The sequence below is a fragment of the Podospora pseudopauciseta genome (assembly GCF_035222475.1).
Source record: "Podospora pseudopauciseta strain CBS 411.78 chromosome 2 map unlocalized CBS411.78m_2, whole genome shotgun sequence".
Classification (NCBI taxonomy): domain Eukaryota; kingdom Fungi; phylum Ascomycota; class Sordariomycetes; order Sordariales; family Podosporaceae; genus Podospora; species Podospora pseudopauciseta.
This window is the reverse complement of record NW_026946663.1, coordinates 791,317-810,934: the sequence shown is the minus strand read 5'-3', so window position 1 is coordinate 810,934 and position 19,618 is coordinate 791,317. Positions and strand designations below refer to the sequence as shown.

Sequence of the window (19,618 nt, the reverse complement as noted above, 5' to 3'; positions counted from 1 at the left end):
TTTGGGGGGGAAGGGGAAGGTGTTATCACTGGGGAGGGGGAGTGTTCATGGCATTTTTGTTTTTTTATCATTGGGGAGGGGCGGGGGGGGGGGGGGGCGGTGTGTAACTTGTGTGTGTTTGAGTTATATGTGAGAAGAGAAGAAGAAAGAGAAAGAAACAGAGATATTTTGAGAGAGGTTATGTTTTGATTTTGAGTTTCGCATGTGTGTGTGTGCGTGTGTGTGGTACGTTTTTCTTGGGGGTGGTGTGTGTCGTTTTTGTGAAAAGATTTGTTCGGTTGGTCGTGTGTGTGGCGTTGTGGTTTTTCTTGCGAGATATCATGATGGTGTTTCGGGGAGAGTGATTATGGTGGGAGGGCAGACATGGCAAGTTTGGGCACCTTTAGTGACACAATACACACACAACAGAGGCTCGGATTCACACCAACACCACTGATTGATCATGCTTTTGACATGGAAATAAAGTGCAACTTTTTACATGTAGTGGCGTTTTACTTTTCATACTGTATAAGAAGAGGTGCAAGGAAATCGGACGGGTAGTTGCATGGTCAAAGTCAGGAGCTTGGCTGGCTTTTGATACAAGCCCACACACACACAGTTTTCCTGTCGCCCGAACATTTTCTGACAGCTGCTGGTTCGGAATCGGGAAAGGAAGGGCCGGGAATCCCTACTGGGATGGGGAGAGGAATTATCTTGCGGTTTTGTTTGAGGAGGCTGCGTGTGGGCTGCGGGTGGTCCCTTGTTTGGCTGGGTGGATGGATGGAAATGTGAGTTGATGGTGTTTGGTGAAACGGGGCAGGTTTAGCCGATGGAGTGTATGGAGTGTTGTGTTGTGGTGGAAGGGCACGGCAGTTTTGTATGCTATTTCTTTTTCCCCCAATACACACTTTGGGATAAGTCTTGAGAAGTAGGAGCAAGGTAGGTAGGCACGTAGGTAAAGAGGTTTGACAGGTGCGTTGATGTCTATTGCCCACCGTTGCCCTGTTCGAAAGTTCAATACCACCGTGGCGAAACAAACATGGATCCAACATCAGAGAGGAAACCGAATGACCAACAATACAAGGCAATCAGCTAGTCGTGCTGCTCCCGCCAGTTCAAATGCAACATTCTGGCCACTAGAAGAAAAGAAAAAGAGGCGTCAAACATCTGACCTTTTGGTCAATATTCACCCTCTTGTCGAATAGGGGTGGTGGGTGTGGAAGGAACATGTGCAGTTGATAGTCAAGATACACACAAACCATGCCACCCAATACATTTGATCAACTCCCTTTCCCTCATGCACATTCCCGTCAAGCCCGATCCGAGTGATTAATTGATTGACGGGCTGCCCCTTCCCCACCAATATCCATCCACCCTTCCTCCCCCGCCCTTCTCTTCACTTCTTGCCTATTGAGAAATCGAAGATCTTGTCTTGTCTGTTCAGGTAGCTGACTTGATCAATCATAGCCCCCTCGCTCTGACAAATGATATCGATATAGAAAAAAAAAAAATGCTTGTGCGCCCTTGGGCATCAAGATCTTCATTCCATGCTCAGTTATCTGCTGTCTGAGGCTTGCTGACCGTTACCCCCAGAGAAGGAAAAAAGTGTCGATCACTGAACTTGTCACTCGGTGCTTATAAAGAGCTAAAAGACACGCAGCGGGCCGAGCATAGATTGCTATACTTGTGATGGGGGGGGGCCAAAACAATATCGTGGACCCTGGATGTCGGATCCCGAAATGGGGGAGGGGGGGTGGATGGGTGTACCTTACCCACCACCATTACCTCAACATATGTGTGTGTGTGTGTGTGTGTGAGAGAGAGAGAGAGAGAGAGAGAGAGAGAGAGAGAGAGAGAGAGAGAGAGAGAGAGAGAGAGAGAGAGAGAGAGAGAGAGAGAGAGAGAGAGGGAGCCAGGAATCGGGTCATTGGGTTTCAAATTCTTCTCAAGCCATCAATCACCAAAGTTTTGACACCGCCACAGTGCATGCTGAGTTATCGAGGAAGTTGGGTAGGTGAGCTAAGAAAGCACGATAGAACAGATCACACACCCGCAACGCAAGCAGTCATCATGCAAAGCGGAAGAGGCGTTTCTAGCCTTCTTTTCCCACATCATGGCCCCGGCTCCCCGGGTTCAACTTTGTCAGTTCTCTCATGCCATTTTTATGCTTACCGATTAGAAAAATGAAAAAAAGAATGATCGCCCCACTGGAGGATATTTCCCCAGCCTCCTTTCCGCGGCCGCCCAGATCTGACAGATCATTCCCCCATCATCAGTCTTTTCTTCTCTTTTTCGCCCTCGTCCTCGTCGTCGTCGTCCTCCTCCTCCTCCTCCTCGTCGGTCCGCGGAAGAATACCCAGCCGAGAAGTGAGGGAGAGAGGAAAAGGCAAAAAAGAAAAGGTCGTGCAACGGTCTGACAAGTCCACCTTACCTGTTTGCCAACTCATCATAGTTAGTGCAAGTCGCGGTCCGGCCGGTGTGGGTGTGGAACTGCTTGCTCTCCTCCCCCTCTTTAAGAAGAAGAAACCAAAAGCTACCTTTACGTCGGACCGAGACCATCAGGTGATTTTACTTCACTTACCCATTCGTTTTCCCGGGCCGAAACACATGCTCGGGAAGTGTGTACACACGGTTCGGGAACGGGTTTAGGGAGAGAAAAGGAGGCAAAATTTGGGCAGCATTGTGCAACTATTTGTGGTACCCAATGATAAAGAAACGGAGAGAGAGAGAAAGACTTCGAGCTGCGGCCGCAACGCAAAAAAATACAAACGATAATAATGGAGAACCGAGAACCGGGCTTTGGTTTTGGGGAGAGACGAAGCGGATGGATAATCATCGGCTCGCGCTTTGTGAGTGGTTGTGTAGGTTTGGGACACACAAGAAACGGGTAGCTGCATCATCACAATTCATTCCAGCTGCAACATGAGAGAAATCTCGTCCACCCCATACTACTCTGCCACCAAGCGAAAATAAAAATAAAAAATGTCAGCCCACCTGACAGGAAGGTTTTTGTCTTTCCGATTTGTTGTCATTTTTCTTTCATAGGGTAAGAAACGAAAACCTCATCGTCAACCTACCACCCAATCCCAACATCTCTGCCTTAATCAAACCTCTACATATCTAATCGAGATCTCATTGGACTCCCACCTGATCACCTGCCAAACACACAACAGACTTTTGTGTTCTCTCGATTCCACACACACGCGCGCGTGGCCCCATCAAAACCTCCATCATGTAGGGCCCGCCCGCGCCAATCGACAGGTCGCAGATCTTTACCCCCCCCTTTTTTTCACCACTCAGAAACGGGAAATCGATCTAGGTGGCTGACTGGTGGGCGGCGGCCGGATAGCTGTGTACCTCGAAGTACCCCCCTCAGCCCGCACTGTGGCAAGGCTGAGAGTGCTTCTCAGTGCGTGCGGGCGGGGCCTAGCTATAAACTGGAGTCCAACAGACAACACCGTTTTGGCATTTAAAAACACTAGTCCCAAGAATTCCAGCTTTGAATTGCTCGCAAGCGCCAATCTGTAACCCACAGCTGGAACGGTTACCCCTCGCACTGGTTGGAGAGCAGCGTTTGGCCAACAGATCAGGGCCCAGCTGTCGATATCAAAGCCAACAATCACTTCTAAACCATCCATCTAATACCACCATCAATGATATCATTTGCTTCCCCCTAAGGCTGGCTGAACCCTGCGGCACAGTCGAATTGCTGTCATGAAAGCAACTCAGGTGTATGATTGGAGAATTTAAATACCGCCCCCCCCGCCCCCGCCAACAAAGTACCTCTACCTGCCAAGCTCCCTCCTCCCCTCGCTAATCTCGACCACAACAGTCGGTCAACTGACGTCACGAGATCTGGCTTATGGGGTGGTAGGTGCACTGTGCGGGGTTTCTGCCCAGTGGTGGTGGTCCGCAGGAATGGGAACGGCACGAAATCTGTGGAGTGAATACACACTGTGCTCGCAAACGAGCCGTAGGCTATCATTCCGAGTTCATCCCGACCGAACTTCTGGGATGATGGAGTTTGTCGGTTGCATGCATTGAGTGGGAGGGAAGAGAAAAAAAGCCGCATTTGGGGGGGAGGGCCTGTGGGTGATGGAGGAAAAAAGCTTGCCAAAACCAACACGCCGCCGGGGTAAATGCAACCACATGCTGTACCAGGAGCATCATATCATCTCGAAGAAGGCGCATGATGCACTCATCAGGCATTTGCAATCTTGGAAATATGTTTACGGCGCTTACTCCGGCTTAAGTGAAAGCTCAAAAGTCTTCTACCAACACAATTCCTCGGGTCTAGAACACCCAATCCTCCTTTCTCTACTTTCTTCTCGATCTGGAGCTACTAGTTTGACTCTCAGCTGCATCTGGAATCTGCAGCTTGCCAAGTCAGGGATAGAGCCGCCCACTGGGAAAGCAAACTCCCTCAGCTGAAAAGGCGGGTACGGGTGAAATCGTAAGATCGAGAATAGAAAATCGAATAATGCAAGATGAAGAATCGAGATGTCGATTGCGATTGTGAAGGGGGAGTGGGACTCCTCATATGACACTACTGCTGCACGCGCGCATGACAAGGCGTACGATTTGTTTCTGTTTGCCCGTTGGCCCCCCCGTGTTGGTGGTGCGGGAAAGGAGGAAGAGACAAGAGCCAAGGGAGAAGGATATCACATATCAGTTCTGGCTATGGGGCTCAGCCTGCATACACTGTGTGGTAGGTTGGCCTATATCAGCCGTCCAAACTCGACCGGACGAATAAGCTATCAGATAGGGTGTTTCAATCAGCGCGCAATGACACATGATGGAAGACGGCGAGCAAGAAGACAAACCTGCATTTGCCATATTGGAAGGGGACTGGTGAGAGCATGGCAGGCTCGTGTCATGGGACGCAAGGGAAGACGCTGTTAGCTCGACGGGTTGCCTTTCCTTTGCAGGCTGACAAGGCTTCCAGAAACTCCTCGCAGGAAAGCTGGGAGACGGTCCCAGCTGCAGAGTACGTATCGGCGGTTTGGCTTTGCCTGGACCCTATGCACATGTATTCCAGGGAGCCAAGCAGATCCGATTCCAAACACACCGCTGCTGGCTAATGTGGTGTTTCTGCTCTGGTCCAGAAGCTGTCTTTTCTGTTGTGGTCCTCTCTTGTGTTTTGGCTTGTTTGCCCTGTCTACCATGTCGGTGAACGAAATGGTTGTATTGTCTTTTGTCGTATGTATCGTGAGTGTCCAAGTTCGAGGCATCCCCCGAAAGCAAGAAAAAGAAAAAATACAACTGACGTCTAAAAGGCGGTCTAAATCGATAATATGTCTCAAAAGCACCCCCAAGAGCCGCTCGATCCCAAAGATTGAAACAAATTGCCCGGATCGGCTCTGGGAAGCGGACGGGTAATGCGTCCCTGGATCTGGATCAGACATATGCACTCCAGTGTGGTTCGGGTCAGAGTAAAACAACGGCTTTGACTGACGGGCGCGGCGGGTGAGCTGGGGAACGAGAGGCCGGATCCAAAGACCCGGACTGACTGGGAAAGTTTACAAAAACCAAGGAAATGTGAACATGGGTTTCTATTTCTTTGGCATGCGAAGATCGGGCCGCGGGAGGGTGCAGTTTTGACAGGTAGGTCCCTGCTGTTGTCAAGTGAGGGATGTTTACTCGAGGGAGTCATGGTGTTATGAGGTTCTGAATGGATGGTTGGCACGTATGATCAACCAGTGATAGACTTGATCGAGTAGAACAAGCTCTGATAGAAAATTCGTGGATGCCTACCTAGCCGTTGACTTTGCCGCTGCAATATCTGACAACAGTTTCAGGCAGTATTAGATATCCAGATCCGAACCGCACCCAATAAACCTCCACGCTGCTCATCTTCTAGAACACTCCGATGGCGGTGTTACAACCATAAACAAGGCCAAGGATCCGACTTTTTCGAATCCCCGCGAGGGCGTTTTTAGATGCCATTGATTGACCGTGTGGCCTCGTGTGTGTACAACCTCACACAAGGTGTACGACAGGATGCATGTCACAATGTGATACTCGCGTGCGGCCTTATCGACTGCAAGAAGGGACCTCCGGTTTCTAGCCTCTACTGATGAGTAATACACGGCTTAGAATCCAACCTCAGCTGTCAATGACGGCAGGAGAAGTATCGCTCTTTCCATAATCCTACCTTTCAGAAGCCAAGCCGTCCGATCCGTTGGGGAGAAGGAGCATCGAGGCCGTTCCTGCCCATTATATACGACTTCATTCCGGGAAGTTTGCAACCGTCATCTAGCACGTCCCGGACCCCCTCCTCGCCCTCGTCTTCGACCCCTGCCAAGCTGAGCAACACATTCCATTATCACAACAACGTCAACCACAACCACTCGGCCTGCTCCCCCGTCGTATCCCATCCTGCCCCTGACACCGCTTGCAAGTCTCAGACCCTGAAAATCGCACGTATCAACATGCCTCTCAACAGTAAATCATCACAAGGATCCCCCCCCTCCCTCCCCCTCTCATCGCCGAGTTCAAAGCCAAAAGACCGACTCGAAAACCCCTTGATACTGTCGTGTAATAGTCGTACCTGACCACCCTCATCTGCACCTAGGGTCCAGTCAACCACCTTCATCACACCTAACACGATACACAGGCACAAGCTCCTCGTGGCCTTTCTCGCACCTCGTGTCCCCATGAACGGGACCGATATAACCTTGATCTTGCAGCAGCCAAGGTTCAGATCTCATCCCTAACACCCAACCAGCCAAGTCAAGGGAAGCCAGTCCCTAGTGGAACCGGGCGGGATGATGGGATTCCTGGATTTCCCCCTCCCACTCAACATGAGAATGTCAAGTCCAAGGGTCGTCCTTGATAAATTCAAGGGTCAATGACGACATGCCCACTTGATGTGAGGGACCCTGCCTAAAATCCCAGATCGATCGAACTCTCAAGTCCAACCAGGCCAGCCCGGCCAGAGGGTGGGAAAAAAAAATAACTTGGACCCTGAAAGAAATCGCTGAATGCAAGCTGACGACAACTTCAGGGGTTGGAAAGAAAAAGGGGGGACACAGCAGACGCAACACATGGGCGTGAACGAACGTTGGACCCCTTCCGATCGTTTGGACTCGATCATGAGGACCCTAGAGGCATGGCATGGCATACCAGACACGACACACCGCATGGAGAAAGAAGGGAAGAACAAAGACAACCAACCAAACCTAGGACCAAGACGAGACCAAGACCAAAGATGCGGTGTACTGTACCTAGCTCCCTGAGCCAGCTCGCTTGCTTGCTTGCTCGAGATGAACGAATGAGCGTTTTGCCTGTTTACACATGGCCAATTTGTCATGTGTGAGCAGATGTTAGCTTCATGCTGTTCAACTCCGGCGTCTGAATCCCTCTCTCTTACTCAGCGTGTAGTGACTAGAAGGTACATTTGGCGAACTAGCTCTACACAGTGTGTGTTGAAACGTACCAAGTGAAAAGGAAGGGTGATATTATGGCCCATCTGTCTATCCTTGGAGATGACGGCAGGGTCTGAATGAATACATTAAACGTTGCTTGAACCACAAGCTTACGTGGTGGTTTGCCAAACCAACAAAACCTTACCACAGACCATGGTTAGGAGTAGCTATGTAAACAAAGGGCTACCACCTACTATGAAGTTGTTCAAGAGCAAAAGGTTAGCCCTGTCACGGACCAGATCAAAAGGCAGATGGATGAACTGCTCAATCAAACAGAGCAATAAAAGAGAGATGGAGGGATCACAAGACCTTCGCTCTTCTCTCAAAATACCCTCATCACAAAGTAAACAAACCCCTTCTCAAACCTTCCACCATACACACAAAGCAAGTCTCATCGTCCCATTCCATGTGATAGGTATCCACCCACCTAGGCAACTACACAACAACCACAATAAATAAATGAAATCGCAAAAAAATCGCCAAAATTAAATTAAGCAAAAGCTCACCGCCCAACCCTTGAGGGTGGCCGGCTACAAAACCCTCGGTGGGTTTACTTCGGAATCGAACTCAGGAGCTATCAGTTACAAACTCCCGGCGGGGGGACCGGGGGGGCGGTAACGGCAGCTCTTCCAATCCGACCATTTGTCCTGACCACATAAATGGCGCCCTGGCTGGATTATCAGAGCTGCTGGTGGAAAGTACATGGTTGACCTAATATATAAACCACTGGTTCGCTCCTTCCTCTTTTCGCGTCGGATGAGCATGAATGGACCAGCAGCAGCCACAACAGCTCTGAAGGGAAGGAGCAACCTGACGAGCACACTTCATGGCCAGGCAACAGGTTCTTCAACTCCCAAACAAAACGTGAAAGTGTGAGCATGACTTATAGAGGTACCTAATCTAGGGCCATAAAATCACAAAATCTCTACCCCTTTCTGACAGTCTTCACTTCCTTTGAATCTCATTCCCATTCCTCCTCCCCTCGCTCTCCTCCTCCTGAAAATGACTCTGATGACCATGACCTTGATGTCCCACATCATCAAACTTGCCCTTGATCTCCGCACGACCACGCCCAACAACATCCTTCTGGTCATCCGACGAACTCAAAAAATCACTCGACTCAAACAGCGCCCTATCCCCATTCTCATTTTCTTCCTCCTTCACCGTCTGCCCCATGACACACTCCCGCTCCATAAAGTCATCACCGGCGCCTCTCGTCTTGGAATGGCTTGGAAGTGGCGATGGACTCGCCGGAACAGCAGTAGCAGCAACAGGTGGTTGTCGGACCACAATAAAGGAATCAAGCTCCATAGCCTTTGGCGTCATCCCAGCCCGCTGTATGGGACTCTCACTTCTCGTTACCCCCGAAGGGCCAGGGCTGCCAGTGAAAAACCTCCGTGGCGGAGGGCTCCGGTTGTTCCTCCGGCTGCTGACACGACGGACAAGATCAGTGGTTGTCTCCTCAAGGGCCGTAGCTGCCGACTCGAGAGCAGCACGGTTGAGATGAGCTGACGTCTCATCAATCAGACGGTTCTTCTTGCGAATCTCTGTCCACCGACTCATGGACCCCAGCTCAAGAATGTTGACACGGCGCATGCGGCTCGAGGGATTGCCCATGAGAAGAGGCCGCCACATCTCTGCGTCGGTCATGGTGTTTTGTGTGGCAGGTGCGGACACTTCAGAGCGACGGCGGATGCTCTCTCTGCGGTACTTCTCCCACTTTTCCATCTCGAGATTCTTGGAAACGGGAATGATTTGCACATCTTTGAAGCGAATGAGAACCGCGAGGAGAAGGAGCGTCAGGATCAACAGAATACCGGCAACGACACCAGTTGCAGCTTGCTGACCGAGGTTTCGCTGCAGATTACCTCCCACTGCCGTAGCCACAGCTGCCAGGACAAACCCAATCGTGTGGCAAACTGCAAACCCGGCTGTGACGCGGGGAAAAGACGAGTAGTTGGTGCGTTTGGATGACTTGTTGGAGGCACCACGCGGCCGGCCAGTCATTCCCGGGTGAAGATCCGAAGTGTCAAATGTCTCCATGATCAAGCCGTTGCATTCTGAGATGGCGAGACCCGAGAGCAAACCAATCATCGTAGCGAATAGTGTAGGGATTTCAAGGGGAACCGGAGGGCCGGTCGAGGCAAATGTGTAGGCGACTCCCACAAGAGGCAACACCAAGCAAACAATTGTCCGTCTCAGCAGGTGAGACGTCCATGAGAACTTCTTGTCGAATGTATCCTCATTTGACTGTTGCTGGTGGTGGCGACCCCGAGAAAATAAGTTCGCCTTTTGGAATGGGATGGCCACCAAAGCACCGAACGAAATAAAAGCGACACAGAGACCAACAAACGGTGACCTCAGCTGGTATGACCTCGACGTCAAGGCACCCAGGAGAACAATGATGAGGACGACCTGGGCGTAGATCCATCCTGTGTAGAGCGCAATGATGAGAAAGCCAGGCTGCCGAAGCATCTCCAGCGACAACAAGATGCCATGGTACACCTCTTGCCCCCACCATGTAGGACCATCCTTGACACGATGCATCATGACCTCCCCTCGGGCCACCCTTCTCGAAACCCGGTTGCCGTTTCTGACTTCAGCCACGGATCTCCTGAACGGGGAGCGTCGGACTTCGGGACAGACAACATTCAAAAGAAGGATGAACATGATGAGGATGATGCTGACGTAGAATCCCCATGATGGGTTTGCGCTGTCAATGATGACGGCCCCAAGCAAGAACCCAATTCCAAGAGAGCCAGTGTAGCACCATGTCCAGAGCCCCAACCAAGCACCCATACCTCCTCCGTGTCTTCGCACGTCATGCTTGTCAACAATCTCTTGGTGCGGGTTGCCGCTCATCAACGAAGCCCCAAACAGATCAGTCAATACGGAGTGAAAGTTCATGCTAGCAAAGCCCAGGGTAAGGCCCATGAAGGCACGAGAACTCAACAGAGCCCATCTCCAGGTGCTGACATAGGGTGACCGAGGCTGGCTAACCGTGATAGCCTGAGGAAAGAGGAGAGGCATAGCCAAGACCAAACTCGACAGGATGTAGGGCTTCCGGCCATGAAGAAGAGGTAACGGCCAGAAGAAGAAGCTGGGGATGGCGAGACCAATGTAGAAGAAAACATTGCCGAGAATGGCATAGTGTTGCAGGTCAGCAATCATGTACTGTATCGAAGGCACCATACCAGCATAGATGCCGATGAGAACACCAATGACAGCCGTACTCAGGCATGCAACCGTCGCCACAAAACGTTTCCGGACCGTAGACCAGTCGCGAGCAATGGGATGGCGTCGATATGCACGAGCGAGGCTGAAGCCCTGATAGCCTCTGAGGCTGACGTGTGCCTTGCCACGAAGGTTGATGCGTCTGCTGTCGGTACCATTCTCGGGGTGAGGATCATCTTGCTCAAAGTGATCATCTTTGGCCGGATATGATCTCTCGGCCGACGGCCCAGCTCCATCCGTCTCGTGGAGCAGACTGTCCTCCATTGAATTATCAGGACGATGGTCAGCAGCACCATCGAAGCTCCAAGAATTTGATTTTCGGATCTTTCCCGAAATTGACTTTCCGGCGGGTCGCAGCTTGGCATCAGGTCTTGAACGAGTATCCTTAAGAGGAACATCCTCTTCCTTTGCACACAAGAAGCTGAAGCGATGGTTGAGCAAAGGAAGACGGCGGCAACTGCGACACTTCTTGACCTTCTTGGACCCTCTACTCATCAAGATGCAGCCTTGTTCAGATAGAGAATCTGTCTGGCCGTGATCGTCTGGTCTAGAAGGGGCGTGCGTGAGCGGGCTCACTGGGGGCGACAACTCCTGAAATCGACTCCGTTGAAGGTCTGATAGTGGGACATGCACCATACCAGCGTTGAGCTTCCTGAGGCTCGTGACCCTCTTGGGAATCTCGATTCTGACGTTCCTACTGCGCATACCAGGAGCTGACCTATGATGTTTGGGGACATGAGGAGGCTGCTTGATCGAAGAACGTGGCGTAGCAACCTTCTCGATCGATCTTTTGTGAACAGGAGGAGGAGGAGGAGGAGGAGGCGGCTGTTCATCGTCACTCGACTCGTAGACGCTAGGTAGGCTCTCGTGCACACTTGGTGGAGAGTTGTGAGAGTCTGCTTCATGGTCCACTGTTCCAAGCATATCGAGACATTGGTGGTCATCTTGGTCAACAGCTTGATTTGCCAAATCCATGGCTTTGTTGAGCAGTTGTTCCATGTTGCACACAGTGCGCTTGAACCGCGTATCCAAGGATGTTGACGCGGTGGAATTCTCAGTGAGGTTCCTGATCCTTCCTGAGACGGGAGACGTTGGCTGATTGCCCTCAACAGACTCTACCGTATTTTCCCTTGCGGGTAATTCAGTCAACTTGGACTGGTACGTCTCATACGGCTTGGTGAGGTCACGGAAGAACGAGGCCAGACGACTGAGGTCCAAATTTCTTGGGGTTGTTATTCCAGCTGAGCGAGGACCATTCCCCGAGTTTGACGAAACGGTGGTCGTAGTCGCACGGCGAGGATCAACAGAAGATGCCTGAGAGGTGTTAGTAGAATGCCAAGTATCATGACGAACATGGAGCTCGCCAACCTTCTTGCTTGCAGTTGACAACTCTACATCCGAGTCCCTGGCTACCTCAGACGTTGATTCCTAGTATGCAGCCAACTCGGGCGCCGTTTCTGCTCGACGAGTCCTTGCTCTTCTCTCCGCACTTGACTTGGTTCTTGGACACTCGACCAAGGGACGGAGCCCAACACCCAGAAGATCTTCAGTAGACGGCTGGACCTTCGGCACAACACAAGAGCATGGATGGACAGTGGGAAACCCACACTCTAATGGACGCAGTATCGGACCCTCATTCTGACTGAATGACCTGCCATTGGCCCACAACGTCTCTTCAGGTGCGTTAGCCGGTTCAGCATCGCTCAGCACAGCTGTCTCGTCCAGGATAGGACTGCGGTCCTGATGAAAGATTTCTCCTACAGCAGGTTGACCCGATTCAAATGGACTGAATACAGTCCCGTCCGAGATCATGGACTGGGCAGAATCTGCACGTTGATGGGATGGCGGCCCTTCCCCATAGAGCAACATATCGCCTAATTGCCGGGAACTAGAGGGCGATGAATATTCGCTGGAGGGCCGGGATGGATCGGAACGGGCTTCTGTCTGCTCGGGTGCGAGGTCATCATAAACTTGGCCAGGGTCTGCCAAGCTGCTGTCCCGCAACGGTATTTCCAATGGCGGATTAAGAAGTTTGATCGGAGGAATATCAGCTAGTGTGCGGACCTTTGACACCCCATGATACGGCTGACGTTGTTCGTGATCGGAAAGATTGAATGCCGTGACACCCAGAGCAGGCCGTACTTTGAGGGCTGAGCTGTGACCAGAGTGTTTGTGGTTGGAGACGTCTACTCTTTCTCTGCAAATGTCACCACCAGTGAGTCTGCGGAAGCGGTAGCCGACGACGGGGCCTTCTTCGTCTGAAGAATCATCAAAGAAATCGCCGAACGGAAACAAGCGTTTGTCTTTTTCAGGTGACTCGATTGGCTCGATAGGAGCGCATTCAACCCCGGCATCACAAAAATCGGCTCCTTTCAGCAATCCTGGATGATGAAGTTTCGCGTGGGCCTTCGTCGGATGCATTCGGGGATCGATGCATATCCTCCCTTGAATTCCACCACCAGAATGACCAGCTTCTGGATCAGGCTTCCGTCTTGTTTCCGGAACGACTGGTAGAGGCTTCTGTACCGGTGGATGTGACAGGAAGCTTCTCGGAGAGCCTTCACGGGACCCAACAAGCCCGGGCGTAAAGTAAGACAGAGGAGCGGCTTTGTCAAGCCAGGGAGGATGGCTGGCCGACAGGTTCTGCAGAGCATCCTGGTATGCCTTGCTCGATGAAGGCACGGTCGAGACACCCTCACCGAAATCTGGCAAGCCAACTGGTGCGGTAGTGAAGCAACAAGACTCAGGACTAGGAGGTACGTCTGGTCCGGTTGTGCTCATTTGCAGCCCAGTGCGGAGCTCTGGCGGGTGGTTGGCGTTCATTGTGGTGAAGTCGGAATGAACTTGAGGAAGAGAGTCTGATGAACGAGGGACAGGAGGCGATGGCCTCGAGGCTTCTGGACCAGCGAAGGGTGTAGGAATGGTTGGTGGTTGGTTGGTTGTTTGGATAGCCTCTGTCCACGTCGGAGGAGGAGATGAAGATAACGTATAGGAATTAGGACATGAACGAAAGACGATGCAATGAAGACTAAACGGGGGTGAAGGATGGATGGAATTGGAAGAAGTGTAGAGTAAGGGATTGAATGTTGGTCTGCCGTCATCGAACACTTGCGTGGCAAACACTCCCACAAAGTATCTGATCAATGGAAAGAGCGCCGAACAATCTTGCCACGAGCCCCAAAGGCAGGTCAATCAGGGGAAGGAGGCCTGGTGTTAGCATGGAAGGTACGCTTCAGGGACCTAGGCCAACCCATTGAATCAGCACAAACATCAAATCAAATCGGATTGTCTTACGAGATAATTAAAGCCAAACTGGTAAACTCTTGTCAACGCCGAAGTTTATCATCCGCCCTTAATAACGCCAAAAATGCAAATGCCCCTAGCAAATCTACCCGTACCTTAACACTCTAGAGCAGATCATAATCATCGAGCTTGTCGCGGTACTTCATGATGTTCCGCTTGATCTTGCTGTCAGCGGTCCAGGTGACGAAGTCCTCCATGCTTCTCGTCACCAGGAAGCTGGGATCTTGGATTTGCTCAACACCAACACGGACATGGCCCTGCTCCACCATCTTGGTGGCAGCCTGGACGGTCTCGGCCATGCGTAATCTGGTCATGACGACTGGTAACCGCCGTCTGGCAAGGGCTGAGACTGTGACTTTGTGCTCGACATTAGACAGCTTTGACTTGGTCTGGAATCACCAGTCAGTATGGGCATTTGCTTTATCATGGAATGGGGTCACACACCGAAAGAATGCCCATGTCATAGAGCTTGTCCAGAAGAAGGGTCTCGTGTTTTCTTCTGACCTCGTTATCTGGTGGAAGCAACTATCGAGGATTAGCATGCTGGTTGTCAAGAGTCCACTCATTCGGAGACCAAACTTACACTAAGACGGTGGGCCAATTGCCGAAGAGAGCCACAAATCTTGTTGTATTTGTGCTTTGAAAAGGTCAGTAATGGTCCAGATGCAACAAAACAGCCAAATCCTCGATGCCATCAAAACATACATAGTCCTCCGGCTTCTGAATCATATACCGCCTACCAACCATTAGCCCCAATTCATCAAAAACCACAGTACAGAATCCATACCTCGAAACATCATGATCCCGATGCTTGTTATCCTGCTTGTAATTGACAAAGTCATGCCTGCGCATCCCACATTAGCCTTTCTCCCTTTCTCGATCATTCCATCACCACCCACTTCTTCAAGAGCTTCTGCTCATGAAACTTGAGTTTCCTGACCATCCTTGCTGCTCTCCGATTTGTCGCCGATCAAAAAGTCGATAGTTTCGTCTTTTGTTGTTTGTCGCAAGTTTGTCATTGATTAAATTCACCAGCAAAACAACAGCACCTTGATGGCATCCTGCAACCCAGAAATTTTGGATAGCCTTATCGCCCCCCCACATCTGCCTGCCGCAACCCCTGTCTCACGCCAAGAATCACCCACCTCCCCACATTAAGCTTTGCAATTCCAACCAATCACGGCATTCCAAGCATCAAAATCAATAACCCACCAAAAACTATCGCGAACTGCACCGTTGAAGGTCGCTTGACGATACCTCCCCGCCAGAGCCGCCCACACTCACCCTGCCCACCAGCAACCATGTCCACCAAAACCTTCCGCCCCCTAGCCCTCCTCCGGCCAACAGCAAGATTCTACTCCTCCCAACCCACCCCCTCCCCCGCCCTCACCCGCTCGCCAGCTTCAACCAAACCCCCAACAGCAACCCCCTCCCCAACCTCAATCCTCGCCTCCCTCTTCGCCCCGGAACAACCCTCCGCCCCCTCCCCCACTGGCCACACCAACTACGGCTTCGAAGCCGCCGAGGATGTCGTCAAGCACCAGCACCGCGCCGACATGTACCTCCGCAAACACCCGCGCCGCTGGCGCGAAGGCGACGTCTACGCCCCCCACGACCTGAGCCCGGCCGAGGCCAAAAAGTGGAAGGTCGTCAAGAGCCCAAAGAGGGATGTGATTGACATGTTGGGGGTGAACCCGCTGGATAATTACAGGGTAGGTCTTGCAGTCCGGTTTCCTTGCTCAAAGATGAAAGTGGGTTGTATATCAGGGGCAGGCAGGAATGATGGAAATCATGAAAAGAAAGACATTAGACGAATCTGATGCTGAAAGGGGAGGAGGAGGGAAGTTGTGGCAGAGAGAAAAGGAGGGCAGAGTAGCTGAAAGAAAATGGGTTCAGTTGCTAACACAGACAAAACAGAACTTCTCCATGATCTCCGAATTCATGACCCCCTTGGGCAGAATCATGCACTCCAAGGACACCGGTCTCCGTCCCGTCAACCAGCGCAAGATGGCCAAGGCCATCAGGAGGGCCATCGGTCTCGGCATCCACCCATCCGTCCACAGACACCCCGAAGTCATGAAGATGAGGGGGAGGATCAACACTGCCATGAATTTCTAGTAAAATTGCAACATGAGGGTAACAGGAAGACGGCGTCGGTGTATATTATTCAAATGAACTGTATCAATACAAATGGGCCACATTTTGTCATCAACCACCCCTGAGGTAAACCGGACAGCGTCGAGTGAAGAGCTTGTAACAGCACAATAACCATCTCAACCTGGATTGTGTAAATCCCACACTCCAACCTTTCCAAGTGATTTCATATATCTGTATATGTACAAAAGTTACAACAGTTTGAAATACAATTCGCTTTTCTATACACAGACACACACACACACACACACACACATTTTTTTTTTTTGCATTTCAAACCCCAACCACCACCCCCTGGCCACCAAAATACCCCGAAATGACTTTTAGTTCATGTCGTTTAAATAATCCACCCACACTCTTCAAGCTTCAAACCTCCTCTCAATATTGTACTTTGGCCCATCAATCGTCTCCCTCCTCCCCGTCTTCTCTAGCTCACCCCATACCTCGGGGTGTTCCACCTTTGCCCAATCAGCAAACGCGTTCTTCCCTTCCATTGTCGGGATGGCATTGAAAGTTACCCCCAGCCTAAAATTAGTCAGTATAAATCACTTCACCATAGTATAGGACAGAAAAAGAACCTACGTCTCTACCCCAACCCCATACCCCAACCCCAACCCCCTCTCCATTTCCCCAATCAACTTCTTCACCTCTTCCTGCGCCTTCCCGCTCGCCGCCAACGCCCCCAAATACCCATCAAACACCACCTTTGGAATCTCCAAATCCATCCTCACCATCTTCTTCCAAATCTCCCTCGCCGTCTCCTCCCCCCTCGGCGCCAGCTCGCAAGCCCACATCACAATCGCCAACGAGTTATAGCTCGGCCCCTCCCTGCTATTCGTGATATCCCTCCAGAAACCCAACGCATCAATCGGGTCCCCGCACGCCGCGTAAGCCAGCATCAGCCCATTGTACAACTTGGTGTTCATCTCCACCGTCGTGTCCATCTTGAGCATGTTGTGAACCATCCTCAGCGACTCCGCATCTGGGAACCGCCCGATACCCTCAAAACACTTGACGTAAATGTCCGAGTTTGGTCTCTGGGCTGGGTTCCCGTGTCCGCGCATGTGTCCAAAGATGTAACACGCCATATCTGGTCTCTTGCGGTCGAAGAACGAGTCCATGAGCCGGACGCGCTCATCGGTCGAGGTTTCCGGGAAGAACTGTTTCAGTAATTGGTAGCAGTCCCAGACGCGGGCCGTGCTGATTTTGCGGTCGGTGATGTAGTCCATCATCGCCTGGCGGACTATGGCTCGCTCTTCGAGAGAGTAAGATACCGTGTGAAGTGAGAGGGTATCGATGACTTCAAACTGTTGGTCAAACCGCAAAAAGACACCGCAGAGGGATCTGGTAGTTTCCGGTTCGAGCGTGATATGTCGGTGCTCCAGGTCGGCAGTGACGCTGATAATCCTCTCCAGCGGTGGCTGTGAAGAGGTGCAAAGGGTGCGGAGATACTTGTTGACCACCGGAACGTCCTCGTCGCCTTGGACGACTTTCTGAAGCTTGCCATACACCTCCGCTGCGCCGCTCATGTCACCAGCGTCTAGTCGGTAATCTAGCTGTATAAGCATCGTCTGGATTGTCGGTGGTATTCGGAGCTCTCTTCCGAGCATGGCAAACCTTTCCGCCAGGTAGGGGTTGTTGATCTCGGCAGCGGCGCTGATAAGAGAGTTGATTGTGTCGCCATCTGGTTCGAGCTTCCTGCTAGGGTCTTCAGTCTTTTGTGATCCCATAACCTTGAACATGCCCTTGATATCTTCCACGCCCTTCCCCTTGGCCAAGACGGCCCATTGAAATACAACGTCCCAGACCTGCTTTGTTGGCCTGGAGTTGACTACATCTTCCATGACCGATTCCAGCCACTCTTGCTCGTTGTTTCGTAGCGCAAATCGTACCACCGCCATGTATGTTTCAGGGTTGATGCTCCCAGCAAACAGTGGCTTGCTAAACCATTTCTTTGTTTCTTCAACTCTGTTGCGCTCGGCGTAGAACGTCGTCAAGATCTCGTGAACGCCAGCCAAGTACTTGACGCCGTTTTCCTTGACCAGTTTGCTGAATGATCGAATTAGTTCATCTTCCAAACCTTCGTTAGCAAGCCCTCGCAGGACCCACATCCACATCCCATTTGCTTTCTGAATAACCTTAACGCCATCATCACTATAGGCCCCTACCCGCGACGGCTTTGGGAGGTTCTCCTGGTAGTCGTTCATCCTCTCCACAGCCTCCTGCGATGCCCCGAACCTCGTAAGGGCGGTAATGAAATAGGCAAAGAACGTGCTTTGATCTCTGTCCGAGATGCCAATCGCCTGCGTGATCTCCTCCTCGCTCAGCCCGATGGTCCGCATATGGTCTATCCTCCGCTTCGTTTCTCCATACACCAACCTCACCAACTCGAGGTGGTTATCCGCTTTTCCTCTCGGCGGCCGCACAGCAATCTCGAGTATGAGCTTGAGATCTGCAAACGTAAAAGAGTCTCCTCCGCCTTCGGTGGATAAAAGATGGCGCAACAGCCGCACGGCTAGAAAGGCCTGGGTCGAGTTTATGGACCCAGGAACACTGACACGGCGGCCTATTTTTGCTGCTCCTCCGCGCTTCCTCATATGGTTGAAAAACTCCTTGAAGCCGGCGACCAAGCCTTCTCTTTCGGGTGGGCGGGCATCTTCGACCTCGAGGGCCCTGAACTGGAGCAAGGTTTCATAGCCGGGCGGGACGTCGGGAGCTTTGAGTTCGCGGGCAGGCTTCTTGAACACGCCAAAGAAGGTTCTTCGAGGTGGTGTCGTGAGTGTCAACGAAGGTGTCGAGGCAGCGAGACATCGAGCGCGGGCGTGATAGCTCGAGAACACAGAAGCGGGACATGGAGGGGCGCCAGGGCCGCCGGCCAGCAGTCGACGGTGGGCATTGCGAGTCAACTGCGACCGCATGTTGGGAGATGGAAAAGAAAAACTAGACCGAGGCAGCCGTGCACATGTTCGGTTGTGTTGTCGTCCTTTTGCCGTCGCAATGGCGGGCGGGGAGACGGATATCGACGGGAGCTTCTCTTTCCCAAGCTTTTTTCGCCAGAGCACCACTTGAATGATGACGCTCAATTTGCTTAGGTCTGTTTGCTGTGGCGGCAGTGCTTGGCGCACTCAGGTGCTCTCCCCTGCAACCAAAGCTGCAATCAGCGGTCGGGTCCGATGATTTGCCGAAGCTTGACGTTTGGTGGCCCCTCCTCCAACGGGCGAACTGTCATGGACTCATGGACACTTCCATCTCGCAGCAATTGGATGCCCTTGTCCAGTGTCTGATCTATTTGTTGACTTTGGTCAAACATGACTGACCCCTCTGTTAATAGGGTGCAGCCTAGGACATTGGGCGGTCGCCGACGATGCCTTCCTGTCATCCATGGGGCTCCCAGGTCATCAGGCATGCCTTCCTCCATGGCTATCATGCCTTCCCCAGAGGTTGTCATTTGGCACAACCGTATTTTGCATGGAAAGGTTGAAAGCGCCACTGGGCAACATGACGTTTTTGCCCACCAACGC

General features: G+C 51.7%; 4 protein-coding genes across 4 annotated transcripts; 1 reads left to right on the top strand and 3 right to left on the bottom strand.

Moving 5' to 3' along the window:
* Nucleotides 1–8,113: 8,113 nt before the first annotated feature.
* QC763_201870 (uncharacterized protein) lies at nucleotides 8,114–13,463 on the bottom strand (the record flags this gene model as incomplete). Its single annotated transcript, XM_062909223.1, has 3 exons — nucleotides 8,114–11,954; nucleotides 12,009–12,045; nucleotides 12,085–13,463. The coding sequence occupies 3 exons, from the start codon at nucleotides 13,461–13,463 to the stop codon at nucleotides 8,352–8,354; spliced, it is 5,019 nt and encodes a 1,672-aa protein (XP_062767987.1). The 3' UTR covers nucleotides 8,114–8,351.
* Nucleotides 13,464–14,047: 584 nt separating this feature from the next.
* imp3 (U3 small nucleolar ribonucleoprotein imp3) lies at nucleotides 14,048–15,049 on the bottom strand (the record flags this gene model as incomplete). Its single annotated transcript, XM_062909222.1, has 6 exons — nucleotides 14,843–15,049; nucleotides 14,731–14,787; nucleotides 14,649–14,679; nucleotides 14,527–14,580; nucleotides 14,388–14,468; nucleotides 14,048–14,332 (listed from the first exon to the last, which is right to left on the bottom strand). The coding sequence occupies exons 1-6, from the start codon at nucleotides 14,884–14,886 to the stop codon at nucleotides 14,048–14,050; spliced, it is 552 nt and encodes a 183-aa protein (XP_062767986.1). The 5' UTR covers nucleotides 14,887–15,049.
* A 92-nt stretch (nucleotides 15,050–15,141) lies between these two features.
* QC763_201850 (uncharacterized protein) lies at nucleotides 15,142–16,169 on the top strand. Its single transcript, XM_062909221.1, has 2 exons — nucleotides 15,142–15,655; nucleotides 15,861–16,169. The coding sequence occupies exons 1-2, from the start codon at nucleotides 15,245–15,247 to the stop codon at nucleotides 16,059–16,061; spliced, it is 612 nt and encodes a 203-aa protein (XP_062767985.1). The 5' UTR covers nucleotides 15,142–15,244; the 3' UTR covers nucleotides 16,062–16,169.
* A 276-nt stretch (nucleotides 16,170–16,445) lies between these two features.
* Nucleotides 16,446–19,052, bottom strand: QC763_201840 (uncharacterized protein). Its single transcript, XM_062909220.1, has 2 exons — nucleotides 16,680–19,052; nucleotides 16,446–16,622 (listed from the first exon to the last, which is right to left on the bottom strand). The coding sequence occupies exons 1-2, from the start codon at nucleotides 19,013–19,015 to the stop codon at nucleotides 16,457–16,459; spliced, it is 2,502 nt and encodes an 833-aa protein (XP_062767984.1). The 5' UTR covers nucleotides 19,016–19,052; the 3' UTR covers nucleotides 16,446–16,456.
* Between the last annotated feature and the right edge of the window lie 566 nt (nucleotides 19,053–19,618).

Bases quoted from the DNA above. Each gene is read 5' to 3' on its own strand.
- QC763_201850 (XM_062909221.1), top strand. From the start codon at position 15,245: ATGTCCACCAAAACCTTCCGCCCCCTAGCCCTCCTCCGGCCAACAGCA. The intron at 15,656-15,860 runs GTAGGTCTTGCA...CAGACAAAACAG, and splicing joins ACCCGCTGGATAATTACAGG to AACTTCTCCATGATCTCCGA.
- QC763_201840 (XM_062909220.1), bottom strand. From the start codon at position 19,015: ATGCGGTCGCAGTTGACTCGCAATGCCCACCGTCGACTGCTGGCCGGC. The intron at 16,623-16,679 runs GTAGGTTCTTTT...GACTAATTTTAG, and splicing joins TATGGGGTTGGGGTAGAGAC to GCTGGGGGTAACTTTCAATG.